We start from the raw sequence: 25,775 nt of genomic DNA, 5'->3' as shown, positions 1-25,775 counted from the left end.
GATTTTGCCTGTGCTTAGCTCCGTTATGTTTATTTTTTTATCCTGAAAACTCCCCAGTCCTTAAATATTACAAGCATACCCATAACATGATGCAGCCACCACTTAGCTTGAGAATATTGTACTCGGTAATATGTTGTACTGGATTTGCCCCAAATATAACACTTTGTATTCAGGACAAAAAATATATATTTTTTGGTGGTTTTACTTTAGTGCCTTGCAAACAGGGGGCATATTTTGGAATATTTTTATTCTGCACAGGTTTCCTTTTCACTCTGTCAATGAGTTAGTATTGTGGAGTAACTACAATGTTGTTGATCTATCCTCAGTTTCTCCTATCACAGCCATTAAACTCTCAAACTCTTTTAAAGTCACCATTGGCCTCATGTTGAAATCACTGAGCGGGTTCCTTCCTCTCCGTCAACTGCGTTAGGAAGGACACCTGTATCTTTGTAATGACTGGGTGTATGGATACACCATCCAAAATGTAATTTAGAACTTCACCAGGCTCAAAGGGAAGTTCAATGTCAGCATTTATTTTTACCCATCTACCAATAGGTGCAATTATTTTGCAAAGCATTGGAAAACTTTGGTCTTTGTGGTTGACTCTGTCTTTGAAATGCACTGCTCAACTTAGGGATCATTGTATGTCTGGGGTACAGAGATGAGGTAGTCATTCAAAGATCATGTTAAACACTTATTGCACACAGAATGAGTCAATGCAATTTGTGACTTGTTGAGCACATTTGTTACTCCTTTTTGCCATAACAAAAGGGTCGAATACTTATTGACTCAAGACATTTCAGCTTTTCATTTTTTATGAATTTGTGAAAATGTAGAAATATTTTCCTCTTTGACATTATGGGATATTGTGTGTGTGTGTAGGCCAGCGACAATCTACATTAACTTCAGGCTGTAACACAACAACAAAATGTGGATAAAGTCAAAGGGTGTGAACTTTCTGAAGGCACTCCATAAGTGTATATTGACTTTTTCTGCATACTATACCAATTTTTGCTACGATACTGTCACTTTAAAAATGAGATGTATACTTACTGATTTAAAAGAATGTGCGGAAATTGCTATGTTTTTATTTTATTTAGCATTCCTGTATATGTCAGAATTCTATTTTGTATTTTTCCCACAACGGTTTTTGATTACTTTTGTGAATAATTCTGTGCGCAGTGCCATATGTTTAGAAGTGTCGGTAATGTCCTACTGATGACTAAGAATACGGCGTTGTCCGACGCGAGAACATGGTTTCAACCCTTTGGTCTCAGTTAGTCCAGTGTTCTTCTTACAGTACTTATGTTCCCTCTCTGCCTATTGGATGGCGTCACCACATTACACACAAAACTCCTTTTCACAATTGGAATTGTTCCACTTTTTACCAGAAGAGGGCGCTGTCTGTCCACGTTGCCATGTTTCTCTTCAACAGTCAAGGCGTTTAACTTTTTGATGTTTTTTAATGCTCATATCACTTTGGAAGTATGCACAGTGCTGTACTGTTTATTAAATGAATAGTAAGACGTCTTGTCCCGGTCTCTGTTTAACGGTACTTATGCTTTGCTCAAGGACTGTGTTCAGCTCACTACTCTGGTTCACACCTGTGCCGCAGCAAAATATTTTCTTCATCCATCTAGTTTTTAAAAACCCATGTTTTATACATAACATGTTATTGGCTGCTGATTGTTCCCCAGGCTTGGGCTTTTGGAAGACACTTGTCCAACCCCAAATCAAGCCCTTGACCCTATGTACCTTTTTTAGAAGTAATATGGCAATTGCTCCTGAGACCTCCGTAAGTGCATAGGGGCTATGGGTGGATTTGGGATTGGACAAGTGTCCGCCTCTCTCTCTCTGCCTTACTGCTTCAGTACCACCAGTACCGTCAGTACCACCATGTCCACTTTGGTTTAAAACATGTCTGTAAGTCAATGCATGTAGATGGTCCGATAACGGGGGCCTTTCAGGGTCCATTGTTCTTTGTTACGCATTTTCCACTATAAACGTATTTATTAATTTAATGCTTTGCTGCTCCTCCAGAAACTTAAATGAAACTGTTTTCTGGAATTAGAAGCATTTTTCAAGTCTTGAAAAATCTATATTTACATTGCTATGCTGCATTTATTTTGTCCATATTCATTTATCCTGTTGATTTATTTCTGCTATTTATCCATTATCCTATCATTATCCTGTCATTATCCTGTCATAATCCTGTCATTATCCTGTCATTATCCTGTCATTATCCTGTCATTATCCTGTCTTGTCACTTGAATCACAAAGAAAAGACAAAAGAAAGCCCAACTAGGGTTATGTCCTGATTCTCCACCCTTCTCCGAGTCCAGAAACATGCAGTCGTGGATTTAACAATGGTGGAAACTACCTCAAACGCTTACACTCAATGCATTTAAATCCATGATGCACATGCACGCTTTTTGGGAGGAGGGTGGAGAATCGGAACCTTGGATTTTAGTTTCTACAGTGAACCTGAACTTGATTCAATGATCCACATTGGGGTGCGCTTGTCCTCCATTGCATCTCCCAGTGAGAAGTGGATGCTCTGCCAGTCCAACGTCCTGTCCAACTACAAACGATCCTCCCTGCAGTGATCACTAGGGGACGATCGAGGTCTGACTTGCTTACTTGTCGTTTGTGCCTTTATCTGAATCTCTAAGGATCTTGGTAAGAATTGTTAGTCCCATTTTAGTGTTCTTAAAAGGCTAAGATCCCTTTATGAACACAGACCCAGTACAACCAACTCCTGTTCCCCCCTCATCTTGGTATCAATTCAAAATGGGATAATTATCCAAATCTCTTATTTTTTTTTGTACTCTTTGGGAAGCAACGTGGGAAACATGGGAGAGGACCAAAACACTGCCTCAGCGACTGTAGTACAGTCTACATTCCTGTCTTCACAAGCCCAAAGCAGTGTTTATATTTGGAGTATATATATTATACAGTATTCTTTCTGTCAATGGATGACTAGGCCTGTCAAAGACAAACGGACCGTGGAAGGTCGTCAAGATGATGTACAATCTTTTCGGGCTTAAAGACACAAGTTTTTCATTGAACAAGTCATTTTTATTTGGCATTTACTTCATAAAAAATAAATTACAAACAAAAGGAATCCATTCACCTGCCCTGAAGTTAATCTGTCTTTGCAACTCATAGATATTACACACACAACAAAAAAAAACTTTTTTTTTTTTTAAATAATAAAAATTAACACTGATAGTTCTTGTCCACAATATTAACACAAAAATCTTTAGGGGGAGATATTGAAGGGTGTAAATAAAAAAAGAACCAAACATACATTTTACCTCAAACTATCAAAGATTGATGATTGTCTTATTTTTCTCCTGACTGGACCGTAACATATGATTGGGGGAACCATGAGTAAAAAAACTCCAAAAATACTGGTGGCCCTAATGATTGATGCAGACTTAAGTTTGGTGTTCATTTTTAAGCATACCAGCTTTTTACCTGTGTTGTAATGAGAGGACATTCTGGGGTTTGTGTTTTAATATGGCCATGAGCGAGCTCTTCGGATCTTACTTTGTGATTAAGAAAGCTCAAACTAAGGAGTGTAATTGTTATCAAGTCATTCTCTCCTGTAGAAATTGTGGTAGTCTGACCAACAGATAAAATGAAGTCTTGCCATTTTGTTTGTAGAATGAAAACCACTAGGTATGTGTATATACATGTAAGCATAACATTTCCGAGGAGTTCTGTGTAAAACACTATCAGAGTTGAACATTTTAGTCCCTGTTCAGACGACTTTCATATAGGTGATGTTTGCCACAGGGGCGAGTAGAGTAAATAAGAATTGTTCTACTTTCAGCATCACGCCATCAAGGGAAATATGGTATTCTTTCTAACAAGGATATCTACATATGTCAGGATGTTGCGTATCCCTGGAAATAATCCGAATTCATATAAATGTTAGTTTTGAAAGCAGCTTGTCCAAATAAAAGTGCTGTCTTGGCACAACTTACATACTTACATTTCTTTACTGAATTAAATATGACCACTACGTTTTTATAAACCATATCTATTCTTATCCTGCTGTTACCTCATATCCCAGTGATAATGTCTTGCATTACACCTGGGAAGAAAACACTTCGCTTTGCTCAACTTGGCATTGCCTCAACTTACCCCATGGCCAACATTTTGACTTTATTAGCCCACACAGCTACAAGGAAGCACTTTCATGGTATGTTTAGGACCTCGTATTGAAGCTTATAGAGACCCCAACCAATGTATAGAACAATCTTAAAATTGTATACTTTGGTTTAGATACAAGCATCACAAAACCTCAAACCTAAATTCATTTGACTTGGTGAAAATCTGTTTTTTTTTTGGACCTAACTTGTTTACCACTTCCATGTGGTTCCTTCCTTCAGACTTCATGAAATGATGACCTCTTGCTAAATATTTGGTCAAATTATTAATTTTGTGAATGGTTTCCTAGAAACAAGGGTGGCTCAACTTACCCCTCTCCCCACATTAAAGAGCCATTTTATCTTCACTTTCATGAGAAACGAAGCTGACATTTCACTCGCAAACACTCCTTCACCCAACTTAAACCAGAGATTCGCAGACAAAACATGACGACAAATCATAACAAACAAAATCAGTGCACTGGACAAATATTCACGAATAACGATAAAACAAGTGTGAAAGAAAGTCAGCTTGTACTGCTCGCTGTGATTTTGTAGAATAAGAGGCTGAATGTAATATAAGGTGGACAGAACTGGGAACATATCAGTGTGATTCTTAACTCTTATTTACAAGGAGTACAAGCACTATGGAAGAAGAAATAAAAGAGTACAAGAACTATGGAAGAATTTAAAAGTAACCAATGACGCTTCGGCTTCATCGGAGCTCTGCTATTGGCTATTGTACAAAATAACCCAATCCGGAACTGATAGGAATGGGGACCCCCTTATCCATGCATATTTCACCACATATCCTTCCTCCCATGAAGAAATCGCTGATTTGACCTGATTGGCTAGGCTTTCACCTATCCAAGTCGTGTCAGCTCATTGATTACTCCAAATGAGGGAAAGAATTCCAACATATTCAAACAGGGCCCATCTCTCATAAGATAAGGCCTTACAGACGAGGCCTTACAGACAAGGCCTTACATGTTCATTCACAAAGCCAAAAACAAAGGGAAAACGCATCTAAGAATAGTTTCAGTGGTAAGTAAAAGCTACAACAACAACAACAATACGAAGACTAAACTCAAACGGAATCATGACCCATACTGCGGTCCATTTTGAGAACATAGCTCTAAAGGTTGGATGTTGGTTTACATGGGTAGATGAAGCAGGCTGTATACAATGTAGACATGGTTGGTAAGACCGTCATTATGCATCCATGGTTTCAGTGTACAGACTTTAGCAAAGTAGGAAGTGAATGCAGCCAATCACACGCAGAACAACAGCAGGTGGACTTCTAGAGTAAAGCTAGCTCTGGTCCAGGGCGTTAGTTCACGTTGCTCCACTATGGTGCAGAAGGAACGCGCACTTAACGCCCTGGACCAGAGCTAGCGCGAAGCCTACACAGACGTCCCTCCATCAAAAAGCAACAAACCCAAAACAACTCCTAGCCATGTCTTTTTAAAAGGTTTGTCTCAGGTTATTTTAAATAAAGAAATTCATACAGAATATATTACACTTCATGAAAAAGCAGTTCCGGGCTGCTCTTCAGTGATTGGTTGCCCGAGTTGGCATTTGGATTAAGGAAAATATATAACAAACAGTCCCTCTTATTTCATGCTCTAACTGGATTTTATGGGTGCAAAGAATAACCACATTCATTAAAATTGCTAGGCTGATCCCAGATCTGTATGTGCTTAGGCCAGCATCTCTGTCAGGATAAAGTATGAAATGGCATGACTTGAGAGAATATAGCCACGTCCTTTGTTAGCCACTGCCATGCTAAAGAACTACGAATCTGGGATCAGGTTAGAGAACTGCAGCACATATCAGATGAGTTCTCCTGGAAGTTGTAGGCTACGAGGCATCAAAGGATCCATCCCACCCTGAGCGAGTGAACTGGCCTGGGAGCAGCTGCAGCAGTCGCCCCCTCACACACCTACGCTCACTTCTGCACGTACATGTCCTTATCACCCTTTACTCCAGAGGACAAACACACACACACACACACACAGAAGCGAAACCATATGTAAATGTGCTCATAGATTATATCATAGGACAGCTGGTAAGGAACATTCAACACCAACACAACATTGCATTGTATTAACCACTGAAGTTCAGACACAAAAAAATACAATTTAAACTATAATTTTGATGAGTAGTACAATTTACAAGGATGGTAAAAAAAAAATAGCCAGTGTCCATAGTTACCTGGTCACTAGGAGGTTTCTTGTCTCCGTTGACACTTAACAGCACGGCCTCCTCTGTGTTGTCACTCTTCATCTCCACCACTATGCCGCCCTTATTCGGTTTGGTACTGGAAGGACAGCTCGTAATCACCAGCATGACCAATATATTACCTTTTTCACACTACTACGAGCTGGCCTGTTTATGCCTCCACCATAGTTGCGATACTAAAAAAGGACTAGAAACTATCCCAGCCAGCACAGTACGGTTCGGGTTAGCACGATAGTGTGAAAAGGGTATCTGGTAGCAACTATAATGACACATCAGGTAAAATCATGGACAAAAAAAACGATGAGCTATTCATATTCAACAAATTAAGCGCTCTGATATAACAAACTTTCCCCAAAATGCACAGCTCTTCCAGCAATCCTGGTTGGAGGATTCCTGGAAAACCTGGGAATTTTGAGAATGCTTCTGGAATTTTGCAAACCTTAAATACATTTTTGTTTCAAATGGAAAACACACTTACAGATCCTGCTTGCCCGAACGCCCACATGGGAGCTTGCCCTTCTTGTACAGGAAGTAAAGCACACTGCCAAGGATAGCCAGCAGAAGAATACAGATGATGATGACAGCTATGATCACACCGCTGCCCTCTGGTGGGACAAAGAAGAAGAGGCGGAACCACGGGTCATTTCCTGTCCGGTAATTGCTTTATGATAACTTCGTCCTCTTAAAGAGTTTCTGATGATGATGATGGTGTGTGTGTGGGTGTGCGTGTGCATGTGCGTGGGGGTCGCTTGCATCATTCAGAGACAACAGCATGCACAGGTGGTGGTGGTGATGAACAGGTGTACAGTCTCTGAACCAGGTTGTTCATCATGGAAGAAGTTCTTGATTGAGGACTAAAGATCAGCCAGAAGGAACACTTTCCAGAGTTGGGCTGTTTGGTTTCTTTTTCAAAGAATACCAACCAGAACTACAGTATGACTACAGCATGACAAAGGGAGAGAGAGAGTGTGAAGGAAGGTAAAGAGGCAGATGGGTGCACTTGGGGATGGACCTCCCCTGGAGGAAGGATGCAGATGTAGATGGATGGATCCATTTCCATCAAGTGAGAGAATGGGTGATACCACTCCATTCTCTCAGGAGGGGGATTGTACTCAAAATGCTCAATGTGCAAATGTAACTTTTCAGCCTAGTTTTTTCTGATTATGTTTCCAATGATTCACGAAGCATCATACAGAGGAAATATACAAATGATAACATTGCAACTAACAATGTATGAGATGATAAAAAATGTTTTTAAAAAATCTAGATTTCATCATTTTCCACTTGATCATTTATAAGTATCTCTCCACATAGATAAAGTTGTGTAATACGGTACATTTTCATGCAGTATTACAAAGTCACAAACCGGGAGATCCTATTCAATTATGAATTATTCCATATGTCACAGGTGTTGCTTCCTGAGTAGTGAGTACAAAAGCCTGCCCCTGCATAGAGAACGAGGGTTCTGTGTTGAGAAAGCGAGAGCTGTGTGGGGGGTTGTGGAGGGTGATGGTGGTGGTGGTGGTTGGGAGGGGGTTCAGTCTAGGCAGTGTGAGCTGGGTGGAGCGAGGGGTGAGCAGGGCAGCCTTCTAAGCGCGTTAGGTGGGTGGCAGCATCGACAAGAAGTCAACAAACCTTTCTTGACTCTCTTCGGAGGAGTTACTGGCGTTACTGTTGTTACTGTCACTGGAGCTACCACTGTCACTGGAACTAATGGAGTTGTTACTGGACAAACCACATGGACACAGTTGTCACGATAATACACCAGCTCTATGGCAACACAACACTGTTAACGACTGTGTGCAACAACCGCCTTGTGTACTTAGCATGGCCCTAATCACTTAGCTCCATGTTACAAACACAGATAGGCAGGAGACATGAACCAGGAAAGGCTCTGCAGTCTGCACCCCCCCCAAAAAAATGTCCTAATCGTTTCCAGGAGCGGCAGCGCTGGCTACTTAATCCAATTTTGTCTGCAAATGAATCAACAAACACGATTTTCCCTCAGAGGGACGTAGGCAAAGATTTCCTGGCATGACGTGAGCGGTCCGTTTGAGGAAATGGGAGTCAGGAGACTGTTGAGGGCACTTTTACCATCAGCGCACGGCTACAGTTTCAGCCTCGATCCTGATCTGTGTGCAAACAAGACAGCTATAGGCTATATTTATGCAATAGGGCGATACGCAGCCATTTAGTGAACATAGTCCGAAATAGGATGACAGCGTAGTAAGAGTTCTATGGCTGGTTTCCTGGACCCAGATTGAGCCTAATTCTGGACTTAAAAGCATGCTCAATGACAGCCCAGAATCTCCATTGAAATTGATTTTTAGTCCAGTTCAGGACAAGAGGCTTAATCTATCCGTGTCTGTGAAGCCGGGCCATAAAGATTTAATTTAATCGAACATCTAATAATGACAGTTGTCAAAGAACAGATCAGGATGTGTTTCGTATTATATGACGGAGCAACATGTGGAAGATAAACGGAAATATGATTTAGCACAAGGGTGCGCGCTTGATGGATAAACGAAGTTGCTTGTTTCAACACCATGGTCATTTTTTTTATTGCATTCACAGGTGATCAGATCTCACAATGCTTGGGAAATGTTAAAAACCCCGTTGATGTGATACGGTGATCTTCAAGGAATGTGCAGCATGACCGCAAATAAAGGCTACGTGGAACTCAGCCAATGCCACAGCAGTGATGACAGTGAGTGTTATCTACTGAAAGAGTGGTACACTTACCTGTAGTACTGGGAGCTGACGAGGTCGTTTGGACAACTGAAAAAAGGCAAAAAGGGGAGAGTGACACTCTACTGTTAGCACACTGAGTTTGAGGGAAACTAAGAGAAGCTTTACTAAAGATGATTTGAAGCTCAGGTTCAAGTTTTCTCTTATGTTGCCATGAATTAAATCCTTCGGCCGTTAGTATATTCTGCCTGTTGATTTTCTCTTCACAGTCAGACCGGACATGTTGACAAAAATATACACGATATGACAAATAAGAAAGTGGACAGACAGAACTTACTGGCTTTGAGGCTGAAGGAGATGGAGTCTGTGCCATGGTCGTTGGAGGCGTTGCAGTAGGCTGTGACGTCAGAAGTCACCTTGATGCTCACCACACTGAGAACCTCGTCCTCTGTCTCTCGTTGGGACAACTTCAGGATCTGGCACAAATGGCGAAATAAAGTACAGATAAGACCAGAAACCGAACAGCGTGTGTGTCCCAAATGTCATCCTATGGGCCCCGGGTCAAAAGTAGTGCACTTCAATGGGAAAAGACGGCCATTTGGGACGAACAATAAACATTATTGACAAATGTAGAGATGTCAGTTAAGAAAGGAATGTTGAACGTGAGTTTCTTTGTCGATTAACATTGTTACAGGAAATGACCCAGGAAGCCAGGATTGGGAACAGATCTGTGCATAAATAGATCAAAAGCTAGTCAAACATTGTCTGTATGAGCTGACCCAGAGAAGACCTCTTTTCCTGTCTGTCTGTCTGTCTGTCTGTCTGTCTGTCTGTCTGTCTGTCTGTCTGTCTGTCTGTCTGTCTGTCTGTCTGTCTGTCTGTCTGTCTGTCTGTCTGTCTGTCTGTCTGTCTGTCTGTCTGTCTGTCTGTCTGTCTGTCTGTCTGTCTGTCTGTCTGTCTGTCTGTCTGTCTGTCTGTCTGTCTGAGCTGAGCTGAGCTGAGCTGAGCTGAGCTGAGCTGAGCTGAGCTGAGCTGAGCTGAGCTGAGCTGAGCTGAGCTGAGCTGAGCTGAGCTGAGCTGAGCTGAGCTGAGCTGAGCTGAGCTTGAGCTGAGCTGAGCTGAGCTGAGCTGAGCTGAGCTGAGCTGAGCTGAGCTGAGCTGAGCTGAGCTGAGCTGAGCTGAGCTGAGCTGAGCTGAGCTGAGCTGAGCTGAGCTGAGCTGAGCTGAGCTGAGCTGAGCTGAGCTGAGCTGAGCTGAGCTGAGCTGAGCTGAGCTGAGCTGAGCTGAGCTGAGCTGAGCTGAGCTGAGCTGAGCTGAGCTGAGCTGAGCTGAGCTGAGCTGAGCTGAGCTGAGCTGAGCTGAGCTGAGCTGAGCTAGAGAAGACCTCTTTTCCTGTCTGTCTGTGCCTGTCTGCCTGCCTGCCTGCCTGCCTACCTACCTGCCTGCCTGCCTGCCTGCCTACCTACCTACCTACCTACCTGTGATTTGTCAGATGAGCTCCATGTGATAACAGGGGTTGGGTATCCTTTAGCGTGGCAGCTCAGCTTCTGGGACTTCTCTGGGCTCACCTCCTGGACTGGGTCTGCTGACTTCTTGATCTCTGGGCGTCCTGCATGGGAGAGGAGCAGGGTTAGTTGTGTGAGTGTGTATATGTGTGTGTGTGTGTGTTTGTGTTTGTGGGCTCACCCTCTACGAAGACACGTAAAGAGCCACTGGTCTCCAGTCCTTCCAGTGAAGACACCTTCACCACACACACGTACGTCCCCGCCATGTCAAACACAGCGTCCTTCAGGGTCAGTGTGTGGCCCTCTGCAACTTTTTGTCCTTTCTAGACACACACACACACGTCTAAATAAATCAAATGTCACATGCGCAATGAAATAATTACTTACAAGCCCTTAACCAACAATTCAGCTCAAGAAATAAACTGAAGTAAATAATAATAAAAAGTAACACAATAAAATAACAAAAACGAGGCTATATACAGGGGTACAGGGGAGTCAATGTGCGGGGGTACGGATTAGTCAAGGTCATTTGTACAGGTAGGTAGGGGTAACGTGACTATGCATAGATAATAAAGAGCGAGTACCAGCAGTGTAAAAACAAATGGTGGGGTCAATGTACAGTTGAAGTCGGAAGTTTACATAGACCTTAGCCAAAGACATTTAAACTCAGTTTTTCACAATCCCTGACATTTAATCCTAGTAAAAATTCCCTGTTTTAAGTCAGTTAGGATCACCACTTTATTTTAAGAATGTGAAATGTCAGAATAATAGTAGAGAGAATGATTTATTTCAGCTTTTGTTTCTTTCATCACATTCCCAGTGGGTCAGAAGTTTACATACACTCAATTAGTATTTGGTTTCAGTGCCTTTAAATTGTTTCACTTGGGTCAAACATTTCGGGTAGCCTTCCGCAAGCTTCCCACAATAAGTTGGGTTAATTTTGGCCCATTCCTCCTAACAGAGCTGGTGTAACTGAGTCAGTTTGTAGGCCTCCTTGCTCGCACACACTTTTTCAGTTCTGCCCACAAATATTCTATAGGATTGAGGTCAGGGCTTTGTGATGGCCACTCCAATACCTTGATTTTGTTGTCCTTAAGACATTTTGCCACAACATTTGAATTATACTTGGGGTCATTGTCCATTTGGAAGACCCATTTGCAACCAAGCTTTAACTTCCTGACTGATGTCTTGAGATCTTGCTTCAATATATCCACAATATTTACCCTCCTCATGATTCCATCTATTTTGTGAGTGCACCAGTCCCTCCTGAAGCAAAGCACCTCCACAACATGATGTTGGGGGAGGCCTGCAAGCCTCTGCCTTTTTCCTCCAAACATAACAATGGTCATTATGGCCAAACAGTTCTATTTTTGTTTCATCAGACCAGAGGACATTTCTCCAAAAAGTATGATCTTTGTCCCCATGTGCAGTTGCAAACCGTAGTCTGGCTTTTTTATGGCGGTTTTGGAGCAGTGGCTTCTTCCGTGCTGAGCGGCCTTTCAGACGATGTCGATATAGGACTCGTTTTACTGTAGATATTGATACTTCCGTACTTGTTTCCTTCAGCATCTTCACAAGGTTCCTTGCTGTTGTTCTGGGATTGATTTGCACTTTCACGTTCATCTCAAAGGACACAGAACGCGTCTCCTTCCTGAGCGGTATGATGGCTGCGTTGGTGTTAATGGTGTTAATACTTGCGTACTATTGTTTGTACAGATGAATGTGGTACCTTCGGGCGTTTGGAAATTGCTCCCAAGGATGAACCAGACTTGTGGAGGTCCACAATTTGTTTTCTGAGGTCTTGGCTAATTTCTTTTGATTTTCCATGATGTCAAGCAAAGGCACTGAGTTTAAAGGTAGGCCTTGAAATACATACACAGGTACACCTCCAATTGACTCAAATTATATCAATTAGACTATGAGAAGCTTATAAAGCCATGACATAATTTTCTGGAATTTTCCAAGCTGTTTAAAGGCACAGTCAACTTAGTGTATGTAAACTTCTGACCCACTGTGAATTGTGATACAGTGAATTATAAATGAAATAATCTGTCTGTTTTGTTAATCTTGTTGGAAAAAAGTATTTGTGTCATGCACAAAGTAGATGTCCTAACCGACTTGCCAAAACTATAGTTTGTTAACAAGAAATTTGTAGAGTGGTTGAAAAACAAGTTTTAATGACTCCAACATGGGCGGCAGGTAGTCTAGTGGTTAGAGCGCTGGACTAGTAACGAAGGCAGTTAACCCACTGTTCCTAGGCCATCATTGAAAATAAGAATTTGTTCTTAACTGATTTGCCTAGTTAAATAAAGGTTAAAAAAATAAGTGTATGTAAACTTCTGACTTCAACTGTAAATCGTCCGGGTAGCCATCTGATTAAATGTTCAGCAGTCTTATGGCTTGGGGTAGGTACTATTAAGGAGCCTTTTGGTCCTAGACTTGGAGCTCTGGCACCGCTTGCCCGTGCGGTAGCAGAGAGAACAGTCTATGACTTGGGTGACTGGAGTCTATGACGATTTTATGGGCCTTCCTCTGACACCGCCTGGTATATAGGTCCTTCATGGCAGGAAGCTTGGCCCCAGTGATGTACTGGGCCGTACGCACTGCCCTCTGTCGCGCCTTACGGTCAGATGCCGAGCAGTTGCCATACCAGGCAGTGATGCAACCAGGATGCTCTCAATGGTGCAGCTGTAGAACTTTCTGAGGATCTGGGGACCCGTGCCAAATATTTCCAGTCTCCTGAGGGGGAATAGGTGTTGTAGTGCCTCTTCACAGCTGTCTTGGTGTGTTTGGACCATGGTAGCTCGTTGGTGATTTGGACAACAAGGAACTTGAAACTCTCGACCCGCTCCACTACAGCCCCATCGATGATAATGGGGGCCTGTTCGGCCCACCAAGATCTGCTCCTTTGTCTTGCACACATTGAGGGAGAGGTTGTTGTCCTGGCACCACACTGCCAGGTCTCTGATCTCCTACCTATAGGCTGTCTCATCGTTGTCGGGTAATCACTACCACTGTTGTGTCATTAGCAAACTTAGTGATGGTGTTGGAGTCGTGTTTGGCCACACAGTCGTGGGTGAACAGGGAGTACAGGAGGGGACTAGGTGGGAAAGGGCAGTTTGGAGTGCGATTGAGATTGCATCATCTATGGATCTGTTGGGGCGGTATGCAAATTGGAGTGGGTCTAGGATATCCGGGATAATGCTGTTGATGTGAGCCATGACCAGCCTTTCAAAGCACTTCATGGCTACCGACATGAGTGCTACGGGGCGGTAATCATTTAGGCAGGTTACCTTCGCTTCCTTGGGCACAGGGACTATGGTGGTCTGCTTGAAACCTGTAGGTATTACAAACTTGGAAATGTCAGTGAAGAAACTTGCCAGTTGGTCCGCGCATGCTCTGAGTACATGTCCTGGTAATCCGTCTGGCCCCGGGGCTTTGTTACTGTTGACCTGTTTAAAGGTCTTGCACACATCGGCTACCAAGACCATTATCACACAGTCGTCCGGAACAGCTGGTGCGCTCATGCATGCTTCAGTGTTGCTTGCCTCGAAGCGAGCATAAAAGACATTTAGCTCATCTGGTAGGCTCGCGTCACTGGGCAGCGCGCAGCTGGGTTTGCCTTTGTAGACCGTAATAATTTTCAAGTCCTGCCACATCTGTTGAGTGTCAGAGTCGGTGTAGTAGGATTCAATCTTAATCCTGTATTGACTCTTTGCCTGTTTGATGGTTCGTAGCGGGATTTCTTATAATCTTCCGGATTAGTGTCCCACTCCTTGAAAGCGGCAGCTCTAGCCTTTAGCTCGATGCGGATGTTGCCTGTAATCCATGGCTCCTGGTTGGGATATGTAGGTACGGTCACGTTTGGGCGACGTCGTAAATGCACTTATTGATGAAGTCGATGACTGTGGTGGTATACTCCTCAATGCCACAGGATGAATCACAGAACATATTCCAGTCTGTGCTAGCAAAACTGTCCTGTAGTGTAGCATCTGCGTCATCTGACCACTTCCGTATTGAGAAAGTCACTGCTTTAGTTTTTGCTTGTAAGCAGGAATCAATCAGGAGGATAGAATTGTGGATTTACTTACTTAAATTCTCAGAATGCAGCCCGATCTCATCCCCCTTTTTCTCTGACTTTTCTTCACGCAAATTATAGGAATTTGGGCCCGTTCCCAAGAAAGATGTATGTCCTTCGCATCAGACTCGTTAAATAAAGAATCTTTGTCCAGTTCGAGGTGAGTAATCACTTTTCTGATGTCCAGAAGTTATTTTTGGTCATTAGATATGGTAGCAGCAACATTATGTACAAAATACGTTTTATAAAACAAGTTACAAAGAACGCGAAAAAACAAACAAAATAGCGCAGTTGGTTAAGAGCACGTAAAACGGCAGCCATCCCCTCCGGCGCCAATCAAGCACAGCTACACCTCTTTTAGGAGAGTCGAAAGACACAGGAAGATTCGGGAGACACAGAGAGATCCGAAAGACGCAGAGAGATCCGAAAGACGCAGAGAGATCCAAAAGACACAGAGAGATCCGAAAGACACAGAGAGATCCGAAAGACACAGAGAGATCCGAAAGACACAGAGAGATCCGAAAGACACGGGGAGATCCGAAAGACACGGAGAGATCCGAAAGACACGGGGAGATCCGAAAGACACGGGGAGATACGAAAGACGCAGAGAGATCCGAAAGACACGGGGAGATCCGAAAGACACGGGGAGATCCGAAAGACACGGGGAGATACGAAAGACGCAGAGAGATACGAAAGACGCAGAGAGATCCGAAAGACACGGAGAGATCCGAAAGACACAGAGAGATACAGAGAGATACGAAAGACACAGAGAGATACGAAAGACACGGGGAGATCCGAAAGACACAGAGAGATCTGAAAGACACGGGGAGATCCGAAAGACGCAGAGATATCCGAAAGACACGGAGAGATCTGAAAGACACGGGGAGATCCGAAAGACACGGAGAGATACGAAAGACACGGGGAGATTCGAAAGATACTTGAGACAGATACCAGGGGGTTGTGGGAGCTGTTTAGTTAGACATGATCGATTATTGTCTTCTGCTGAAAAAAACATGGCTTTCCTTTCTCTGCCACATCGTGGATTGAGAGTTACCTATTTAACAGAACACAGCAGGAGTTATTTAATGGAAGCCTCTCTAACATAAACCAGGTAGAGTTTGGTTTATGTTAGTGAGTAAACCTGTCTTTTGACCTTCCACCAGTATTGAGTAAAGCCTGTGTGTCTACGTATGTTGATGACTCACATCACCTACCACAGCAAGTGAAATCACTGCAACACTGAACAACGAGCTGTAGTCAGTTCTAGAATGGGTGGCAAGTAATTAGCTAATCCTAAATATATCAATAACGAAAAGCTTTGTATTTGTGACCAAACATTAGCTAAACCCTAAACCTAATATTGTAATGAATAATGTGGCAATTGAGCAATACACCCATACATACCCCACAAGACATGCCACCAGGGGTCTCTTCACAGTCCCAAAGTCCAGAACAGACTATGGGAAACGCACAGTACTACATACAGCCATGACTACATGGAACTCTCTTCCACATCAAGTAACTCAAGCAAGCAGTAAAATCATTAAAATAAATAAATAAAACAACACCTCATAGCACAACATGGAATGCGAAGAGACACACACACACAAACATACGCACACACACACGCATACACACACACTCTAAAACACACTCTACACACACACACATGTTAATGTTGAGGTATTATGTATTTTATTTTGTACATTTGTATTAAGAGTGTAATAATGTAACAATATATTGCATGATGTACTGTTTTATTTAAGATGTAGGCTGTTGTTGTGTTTTGTTGTAAGGTAATAGATTTAACCCCGTTTTGACCCTAGGAAGAGTACGGGGATCCTAATAAATACTAAATATCAGCACAGATAGATCGCCTCTAAAAATTAAATATAAGGTAACACAGTCTAATATAACTGTGTAGGAGTATAGCGTTTGACTCAGTGGGCTACTGTAATTTACCTTGAACCAAACAGTGTGTGTGGGCAGGGAGGACAGAGCGTTGCATGTGGCCATCAGCTCCTCTCCCTGGGCCATGACATGGGTGTCTTTGGGAATCAATACAGCCGGATCCAGATCTATGTACACACAACATGCACTGTTAAGAACACTGCTACACAACTCTATATACAGTAGGCCAATGTTGGTAACCAGATCGAAGGGGCAATGGTATACATTGTTCACATCCAGTTTCACCTTCGCGACCCACAGTTTGAGAACCAGTGCACTACATTTCACTAATACTGCAGGAGTTTTTCCCAGAGCCAGGGAATAATTCCTGGTGCTACTAATAAGATCACAAAGAGGGCCCTAAAGTTTTTTCCCGGTCATGTCACAACTCCTGGCGCTACTAACACTGACTAACGTCCCAGAAATGTCCCGGAAGTACAGGACAGTTGTACCAGAGTGTAATGTCTCACTCACAGTCGACGAAGAGCTCTGTTTGCCCGAGGGTTTCTTCATACGTGTCCAGGTCCAGTGCTGTACACATGATGTTGCCGTTGCTTTGCCTCGTCACGTTTTTCAGGACCAATACGTTCAGATCAGATTCCAGCTCCTCCTACAGAGAGACAGTGGCATTTATAACATACATCAACAGTGTTGTGTATGAACAAAGACATGCGCACACGCGCGCACGCACGCACGCACGCACACGCACACGCACACACACGCACGCACACGCGCACACGCACACACACACACACACACACACACACACACACACACACACACACACACACACACACACACACACACACACACACACACACACACACACACACACACACACACACACACAATCCACATCCAGAGGTATAGGCCCATCCAATCACTTACAGTAAACACATGCATAAATGTACATAGCTCTGTTTATAGTTGGAGACCGAAAGCATTTTATTTAACATTTCTACATGGGACTAGGAGATAGGCAAGGGTTTCTTACCATATTGTGCATGAATGTAAAGGGTGGTTGAGGATTCCCGTCGGCACGGCAATGAACCTCAACTGTATCTCCTTCTCTGACACTGCCCTTTGGTGACTCCACCCACACATCAAGCGAAGTGGTTGGATCTGAAGAGATTTTTACATCCATTCGATTTAACCTTTATTTATCCAGGCAAGTCAACAAAATTCTAATTCTCGTTGACAAATATCACCTGGAAAGTGGCAAGTATGGCCATATTAAAATGTTTTATTTAACCAGGTAAGTCAGTTAAGAACACATTCTTATTTTCAATGATGGCCTGGGAACAGTGGGTTAACTGCCTGTTCAGGGGCAGAACGACAGATTTGTACCTTGTCAGCTCGGGGGTTTGAACTTGCAACCTTCCGGTTACTAGTCCAACGCTCTAACCACTAGGCTACCCTACCGCCCCAGTACAGGACAAGAGAAACTTGACAGAAACACGTGGCGACAGCACAAAGAGTCAGAAAATAAAAAACGTTTGCACGGTGGCATAGTTACTTGTATTTAAGATTCATGCTTCTCGTTGAGACTGAACAAAATTTGAGATGGCACTGTGCTTGTGTACATCTGTGACTGTGCATGTGTATAGTTTTCTACTGTCTCCATATGAGGGGGACACATTAAGATGGCGGCACAGTAGACTCACAGTAGACAGTGATGTTGATCTTGTTGGTTTCAGTCATCTTGGTTCCACCGGGGACAAGGTAGCTGACTTCGCAGTAGAAGAACGAATCCTTGTCTTTCTTGACCACATTCAGGTGAAGGTCACTCTGGACAGTGTACAGACCACTGGACTCCTTAGTGACCAGGGTCACCACACTGACCTCTGTGAGACATGCAGCACATATGGAAAACAGAGAGCTTGAGTTACTGTAGAAGTGTAGCTGCTTACCCATGTTGATGCCTCCACAATGGCCAGGTTGGGAGAGAGAATACATGGGGTAGTTTACTATCACATAGTTTTGTCTTCTATTTTTAATATTTTCCACAGCCACATCTCATATTCAGGCACATGAAACAGACATCTATTTCTCCAACAGGCTGTCATACTAATCCGTAGATCATTGTTCTTCAATTTCACTGTCAAATTCCTGACTGACATCAATCTGCTTTTCATCTTTGATAACCCCAAAGTTATTCCTTGTGAGATCCCGAGGCATGTTTACAACATTCTAAATGTGTTTATTATTGTCACGTTGCCAGCACAAAAAAAGCAGGAAGAGCGTGAAAATTGATGTGGAATTGATAGCTGTTATTATCAACTCTGTTTCACATAGCGTAGATACTAATGTGTCCATGGACACTGTGGTCTAAGCCTTAGTAGTACTCACCGCCTGGCGTGTTCTGCAGTGAGCTCTGGTCACGGTACCAAGTGATGTTGGGCCTGGGGTAGCCGTTCTTAGCCTCACAGCTCCCTATCTGTGGAGAAAAATGACGTTACACGGACAGTTAAGCCCTTTTCTCCTGAAAACCATGTACTCGATTTTGGGGATAGAAAGCTCAATGTTTTTGTTGTTTTTTTTTACAATAAAACCGACATACTTTCATTTCCCTAAATGTCAGTGTTACAAGCCCTCAAAAGTTACAAGCCCTTCCCTTATCCCCATGCTATAACCTGAGGTCCTCACTGTCTATCGCTAACAATGTGGTTTTTCGTTTGTTCGTCTTTACCTTAGTTGGGTTCTCATTGCTGACAGAGATCCCAGATTCCTCCCCCGTGATGATTGGACGATCAGGTGACGCTAGAGAGGAACAATGGATGACATCAAATAGAGAGCAATAGCTAGAATACGGAAGCTTTATAAGCATGCCACATGTTTTTTAGTCCAGGACTAGGCTAAATTTGGGTCCAGGAAACTGGCCCTAGGAATGGGTGCATCATGCTCTTACCGAACACCTTGAGCACAGTGCGTCCCTCGTCGCTACCGGCTGACATCCCGTTGACCTGGCAGATGAACTCTAGCTCATCCTCCAGCTTCACGTCCCTGATGGTCAGCACCACCTCGCTGCTATTCCCCATCCCCTTCACACTGATCTTGTCTGTAAACTGCCCGCCCCGGTCGACTACCTGCATGGTGCCGTTTCCGTGGTAGATCCTCAAGCGGACATTGGTCTTCGTGATCTACGATCCAAGTCGAAGATCATCGTCAAAGTCAATTGGAAAACAGGGCAGAGACAGAGGGACGAATCCTTGAGATCCATGGGAAACAGGGATCTGAGATGGAAGGGATGTGTGCTAAAGCACTAACAGATTTTGCAACCAGGCTAATGTGCGTGTGTGTGCACGTGTGTCCATGTTCATGCATTTGTGTGTGGGACTACTCACCATGTACCACTGGATAATGACGTTGTCGGGGCTGTCTGAGACCGTGAACATGCATGTGATCTGGGCCGTGTCCCCCAGAAACACCTCCACTCTGTCCTCCATGTTCACCTGCACCTTGGCCCAGGTTGCTGTAGAGACACAGAGAAACAAGCACATGTTTGAGATCATTTACAGGCGGCAGAGTGGGCAGAATCAGTCACGTTTAAAGACCCTTTTCACAATGATGTGAAAGTTTGTAGTTTTGATCATACTTAGTAATCATTTCTGTACCAACATTAAAGATGGCCTCCGCAGTAGGGGTGAAACGGCACCGATGGCCGCCACACCACCATCTTCTATCAATGAAAAAACTGTGTTTGTTGCTTGCAGTAACTTCTTTGTTGTTGTAATATCACAAACGGACATTGCTGTTTCACCATTAACACACACACACACACACACACACACACACACACACACACACACACACACACACACACACACACACACACACACACACACACACACACACACACACACACACACACACACACACACACACACACACACACACACACACACACACACACACACACAGGCCTGGCCTGATATGGTCGGAGCTGAAAAAAAGCAACAAAAAGCTCATAATGGTCAAAGGAAAAAGAAGCAATGACAGGAATTCTGGGAGCCCACCCATGTCCATGGTAATGTTCTGCATTCCAGTGTGTCACCGTTTAGGAGGGAAGAAAGACTCAATTTACAGACAACATAGTGAGCCAGTGTTCGGCTCTCTCAGAGGAATGAGTGGTTTTTCCCTCCAAGCGTGTCTAGGACGACACACAGGCCAGAATGGCCATTATGCACTTTACACACAATATGAAAGCAGACTCCTTCCTATAGCCTCTAGGTTAGCAATGACCCCTTGCTGTGCCTATAGACTTTTCTGCCTAGATCCAGCGTTAATTAGCCACTTTCAGAAGCCTGAGTTAAGAGTTAAGGAAGAAATATGGCAACTCAATTGTGTGTGTGTGTGTGTGTGTGTGTGTGTGTGTGTGTGTGTGTGTGTGTGTGTGTGTGTGTGTGTGTGTGTGTGTGTGTGTGTGTGTGTGTGTGTGTGTGTGTGTGTGTGTGTGTGTGTGTGTGTGTGTGTGTGTGTGTGGGTGGACAGTGTGTCTTTGTGTGTCTTATTGGAAGCATGGTCTACGTACATGTACTGTATGTACGTGGGCGTGTCTTCCTTTTCCCTTTAACAGGTGAGACAGTTCACATGGAGGGCACATTAATACTCACTGAGCACATTTGACCTCAACAACACAGTGACAGGCAGGTTATTATCTCTCTGCCCTGTCCTGCACCAACAGTAAATCACACACACACCAGAGGCTAATGGAGGAAGAAGGATGTTGTCTTATTACAGTGATTCAATTAGGTATTCCCACAAAAACATTTCCTGTGCATTAGCAACGTAACAATAGGCCAATGCTGACTCACTCTGAACAGGCTTGTGTGTGTCCAGTGCTTGACTTGGACTGAAACAGGTGGTGGTACTCATGTTATATTAAGGTGCAGGAACGCCACAATACTTTTGAGCTAATATTCTGTCAGACGAACAGGAGATCAAGCAGTAGAACATTTCAGGTGCTTGTACTCAGCTCCGGTGAGCTCCTGCCCAAGTCAAGGACTGTGTGTGTGTCCATGTGCATGCATTTGTGTGTGTAAACAAAGGGACGGGGGGGGTTACACATTGCTCACCTTACTTATGAGATCTACAGTACCATTTAAAGGTTTGGACACTAATACTCATTCCAGGGTTTTCCTTTATTTGTACTATTTTCTACATTGTAGAATAATAGTGAAGACATTACAACTATGAAATAACACATGGAATCATGTCGTAACCCCCAAAAAAGTGTTACTCAAATCCAAATATATTTGATATTTGAGATTCTTCAAAGTAGCCACCCTTTGCCTTGACAGCTTTGCACACTCTTGGCATTTTCTCAACCAGCTTCATAAGGTAGTCAGCTGGAATGCATTTCAATTAACAGGTGTGCCTTGATAAAAGTTCATTTGTGGAATTCCTTTCCTTCTTAATGCATTTCAGCCAATCAGTTGTGTTGTGACAAGGTCGATGTGGTATACAGAATAAAGCCCTATTTGGTAAAAGACAAAGTCCATATCACAGCTGTCAAGAACAGCTCAAAAAAAGCAAAGAGAAATGACAGCCCATCATTACTTTAAGACATGAAGGTCAGTCAATGCAGAAAATGTCAAGAACTTTGAAAGTTTATTCAAGTGCAGTCGCAAAAACCATCAGGCGCTATGATGAAACTGGCTCTCATGAGGACCGCCACAGGAAAGGAAGACCCAGATTTACCTCTGCTGCAGAGGATAAGTTCATTAGAGTTACCAGCCTCAGAAATTGCAGCCCAAATAAATGCTTCACAGAGTTCAAGTAACAGACACATCTCAACATCAACTGTTCAGAGGAGACTGTGTGAATCAAGCCTTCATGGTTGAATTGCTGCAAAGAAACCACTACTAAATGACACAAGAGAAACTTGCTCCGGTGAAAATATGTACTTTGGTCTGATGAGTCCAAATTTGAGATGTTTGATCTCCGTAAGTGTGGTTCCCGCCCTGAAGCATGGAGGAGGTGTGATGGTGTGGAGGTGATTTGCTGGTGACACTGTCAGTGATTTATTTATAATTCAGGCACACTTAACCAGCATGGCTACCATAGCATTCTACAGCGATACGCCATGATAGTCCCATCGCTTATTGGGACTATCATGTTTTTCAACAGGACAATGACCCAACACACCTCCAGTGTAAGGCCGATTTGACTAAGAAGGAGAATGATGGAGTGCTGCATCAGATGACCTGGCCTCCGCAATCACCCGACCTCAACCCAATTGAGATGGTTTGGGATAAGTTGGACCACAGAGTGAAGGAAAAGCAGCCAACAAGTGCTCAGCATATGTGGGAACTCCTTCAAGGCTGTTGGAAAAGCATTCCAGGTGAAGCTGGTTGAAAGAATTCCAAGAGTGTGCAAAGCTGTCATCAAGGCAAAGGTTGGCTACTTTGAAGAATCTCAAAGTATATATTTAGATTTGTTTAACATTTTTTTGGTTACTACATATGTGTTATTTCATAGTTTTGATGTCTTCACTATTATTCTACAATGTAGAAAATAGTTCAAATAAAGAAAACCCCTTGAATGAGTAGGTGTTGCCAAACTTTTGACTGGAACTATATTAAGAGTTATTGATGGCCGGGAGGCCAGAATGTGAGATGAGCTGTGCCCCTTGTCCACACTGTGCACATGTGAGGTGAGTACCTTCATGTGAGTACCTTCATGTGCAGAAGAGATACGTTCAAACATTATGTAGCCCATATTAAGGCTTTATGAATGCAGCCTACTGTAAGGTGTTACCAAGACCTTTCTCCCATAGGCATCATCTTACCTAACATCGAAGATAATTATCACATGGTATAGCATTATCTCGCAAATAAACTAAATGCTTGATACCAGCAGTTGAAAACATCCTTTCATCATTATGACACGAAACGCTTTGCAGGTTTTAAATGTGATTACCTAGTAGACTAGACTGGACACATTAAGAATGTCTTAAAAAAAAGGTTTCATGAAAAAAACGTGGCTTCAAACACAGCATTGTTCACAGCCGTCAGAGTTCAGCTGGAGGCAGTTGTCTGCATACCTAAGAATCAACCAGCTTGAACATCATCATTGGGTCTAATTACGACAAATGAGTCTGAGACATGTCTGGAGCGGGCTGACAACTCTGATTATTTCTAGGTGTTGACATGCTCTCTGACAGAAGACGAGAGATTAAAAGGAGTGTCATTACAATGCACTAGCAAGGAAGTCACTGTTGATAGTTCAAGTGAGGAACCGGAAGTGTTCCAGCTGTCCATGCTCAATCATGTGAGATCAGTGGGCTTGCCAACAAAGCGTGGCATAATTACACCAGATAACAGAAACAAGCATTTTCAGGTTAACTATTCATTATTGTTACTGCTTTCAAAGACATGTAAAGGCGGAGCCCTCTTAATAATAATAATAATAATAATATGCCATTTAGCAGACGCTTTTATTCAAAGCGACTTACAGTCATGTGTGCATACATTCTACGTATGGGTGGTCCCGGGGATCGAACCCACTACCCTGGTGTTACAAGCGCCATGCTCTACCAACTGAGCTACAGAAGGACCACTCTCTTTTTCAGGCCATGTTATATCAAATGTTTTGCATATCTGCACACCAGACCTTGATGTATTTGTAGACGTAACTACTGCCTGCAAACACCTAGTGCTGAGCGATTATCTGAAATGTAGGTTATTTCTCGGTTTTTAAACGACTAATTGATGACATGGGTTCAATTATTTGAATTCCATTTGGTTCGGGGTTTTTCTGTGACCGCAATGCGGACATCGTACAGCTCCTCTCGAGATAAACACTCACGTGTTTTCGAGATTTCACACACTATAACGCGTTTTTTTATTTTCTTCCCCCAACCTGCAGTGCAAAAAAAACAGAACAGAATCCCAAGACAGGTAGATGAGACATGGCACTGGCTTTTCAAAGCCTGGAATGTGTTTTGACTCAAAGGGATGGATGGAGGGACACGCCCTACCCGCCTCCCTCTCTCTGTCCATCTGTCTGTCTGTCTAGCTAGCCTGGCTTTAGGGGAGCAGGTGTGGGGCACTCACGCCACCTCTTATCTCTTCATATACTGTATCTCCCCATCTAATCAGCTTCAAGGTCTCACCTTTCAACTAGCATAACCACTGGACCTTGACAGGATATATGGGTTTCGACCACACTAGCCAGAGACCTGCATTGTTAAATTACATACCATCAGAGTCTCCGCAGTCATTTTCATGTTCAATTCATGTTGCCACTGAGGTTTTCAATTATGATTTTCAATTATGGATGATGTCCTTGTGATTTCCTAACTGAGAGACCTGTCATCTGACAATACTGCTCATCCCTATCATCTGGCTTGGGGGGCTATGGAGTGGGTACAAATCCATTTGGGGGGGGTTGTGGCGGTGGATTTAGATCTGTGTTGAGACTCCCCCAACAACCAACCTCCACCGCTAAATAAAGATTCACCTTACCAATCAAACGTGAAACATTCAACCTAAGCAAGTTTATGCTCTGGGGGCCCGTGAACTTGACCTGAAGACATGATTCCACCAGTAAACAGACTACACACGTTAAAGGCAACCTGCCAGATTTACAGCATTTGAGATCGACACACACACACACACACCACATTATAGTGCATATATACACGGTAAGGAATCTTTCTGCACATCCATTGGAGAGTCATTCTTCCCTTGACTTTACGTCTGTTTATGTTTCAATAAGTGATTGAGTATTACTCTCTAGAGGCAGTTGTGAAGAGAATCATTTGTATTTGAAATGTCTTCATATAAACTGCATATAGTACCACAAAGAATGTTCCTATATAATGCCTACAATGTATTTCATCTACTCTGATTGATCTTCCAGTCAGGTGAGTGTGTCTCTGTGTAGCTGTTTATATAGACTGGCATGCTAGATGAATCTATTCTAAACCAGACCAGGGCTACATCTAAATCTTCTTTATAATATTTAGATATAAGCTGTGGATTCTCCCCACTAAAAATAAATCCATTCTTTATTTATAGTGGACTTTACCCTGGTCTTCGGTAAACTGACATTTTACAAATCTAAAATGATTCGTTAGGATGAACGGTACAGTTTAGGAACCAGGAGGACAGAAAGCAGCTATTCCATGCTTTCCCCTCATTTCCCCCAGAG

The 25,775-nt window shown here is 43.1% G+C and overlaps 1 protein-coding gene across 3 annotated transcripts; it reads right to left on the bottom strand.

Moving 5' to 3' along the window:
* Positions 1-3,056: 3,056 nt before the first annotated feature.
* Positions 3,057-20,104, bottom strand: LOC123993103 (cell surface glycoprotein MUC18-like). 3 transcript variants are annotated; one of them, XM_046294887.1, is made up of 16 exons: positions 19,964-20,104; positions 19,528-19,759; positions 19,309-19,379; positions 18,969-19,056; positions 18,284-18,463; positions 17,614-17,741; positions 17,094-17,229; positions 16,632-16,747; positions 10,773-10,914; positions 10,565-10,695; positions 9,424-9,562; positions 9,141-9,176; positions 8,034-8,123; positions 6,877-7,003; positions 6,372-6,477; positions 3,057-6,140 (listed from the first exon to the last, which is right to left on the bottom strand). In XM_046294887.1, the coding sequence occupies exons 1-16, from the start codon at positions 20,063-20,065 to the stop codon at positions 6,138-6,140; spliced, it is 1,827 nt and encodes a 608-aa protein (XP_046150843.1). In that variant the 5' UTR covers positions 20,066-20,104; the 3' UTR covers positions 3,057-6,137. The 3 variants fall into 3 exon arrangements, with proteins under 3 accessions (XP_046150843.1, XP_046150842.1, XP_046150844.1); XM_046294886.1 differs by having other exon boundaries at positions 3,057-6,135; XM_046294888.1 differs by lacking the exon at positions 8,034-8,123 and having other exon boundaries at positions 3,057-6,135.
* Positions 20,105-25,775: the final 5,671 nt, after the last annotated feature.

This window comes from Oncorhynchus gorbuscha, linkage group LG13 (genome assembly GCF_021184085.1).
Source record: "Oncorhynchus gorbuscha isolate QuinsamMale2020 ecotype Even-year linkage group LG13, OgorEven_v1.0, whole genome shotgun sequence".
Taxonomy (NCBI): domain Eukaryota; kingdom Metazoa; phylum Chordata; class Actinopteri; order Salmoniformes; family Salmonidae; genus Oncorhynchus; species Oncorhynchus gorbuscha.
Note: the sequence above shows the minus strand (reverse complement) of the source record. Positions and strands in the feature narration are given on the sequence as shown.

Bases quoted from the DNA above. Each gene is read 5' to 3' on its own strand.
- LOC123993103 (XM_046294886.1), bottom strand. From the start codon at position 20,065: ATGGAGGACAGAGTGGAGGTGTTTCTGGGGGACACGGCCCAGATCACA. The intron at 18,464-18,968 runs GTGAGTACTACT...CATGTCTCACAG, and splicing joins ACTGCAGAACACGCCAGGCG to AGGTCAGTGTGGTGACCCTG. The intron at 17,742-18,283 runs GTGAGTCTACTG...AAATCTCTTCAG, and splicing joins GATCAACATCACTGTCTACT to ATCCAACCACTTCGCTTGAT.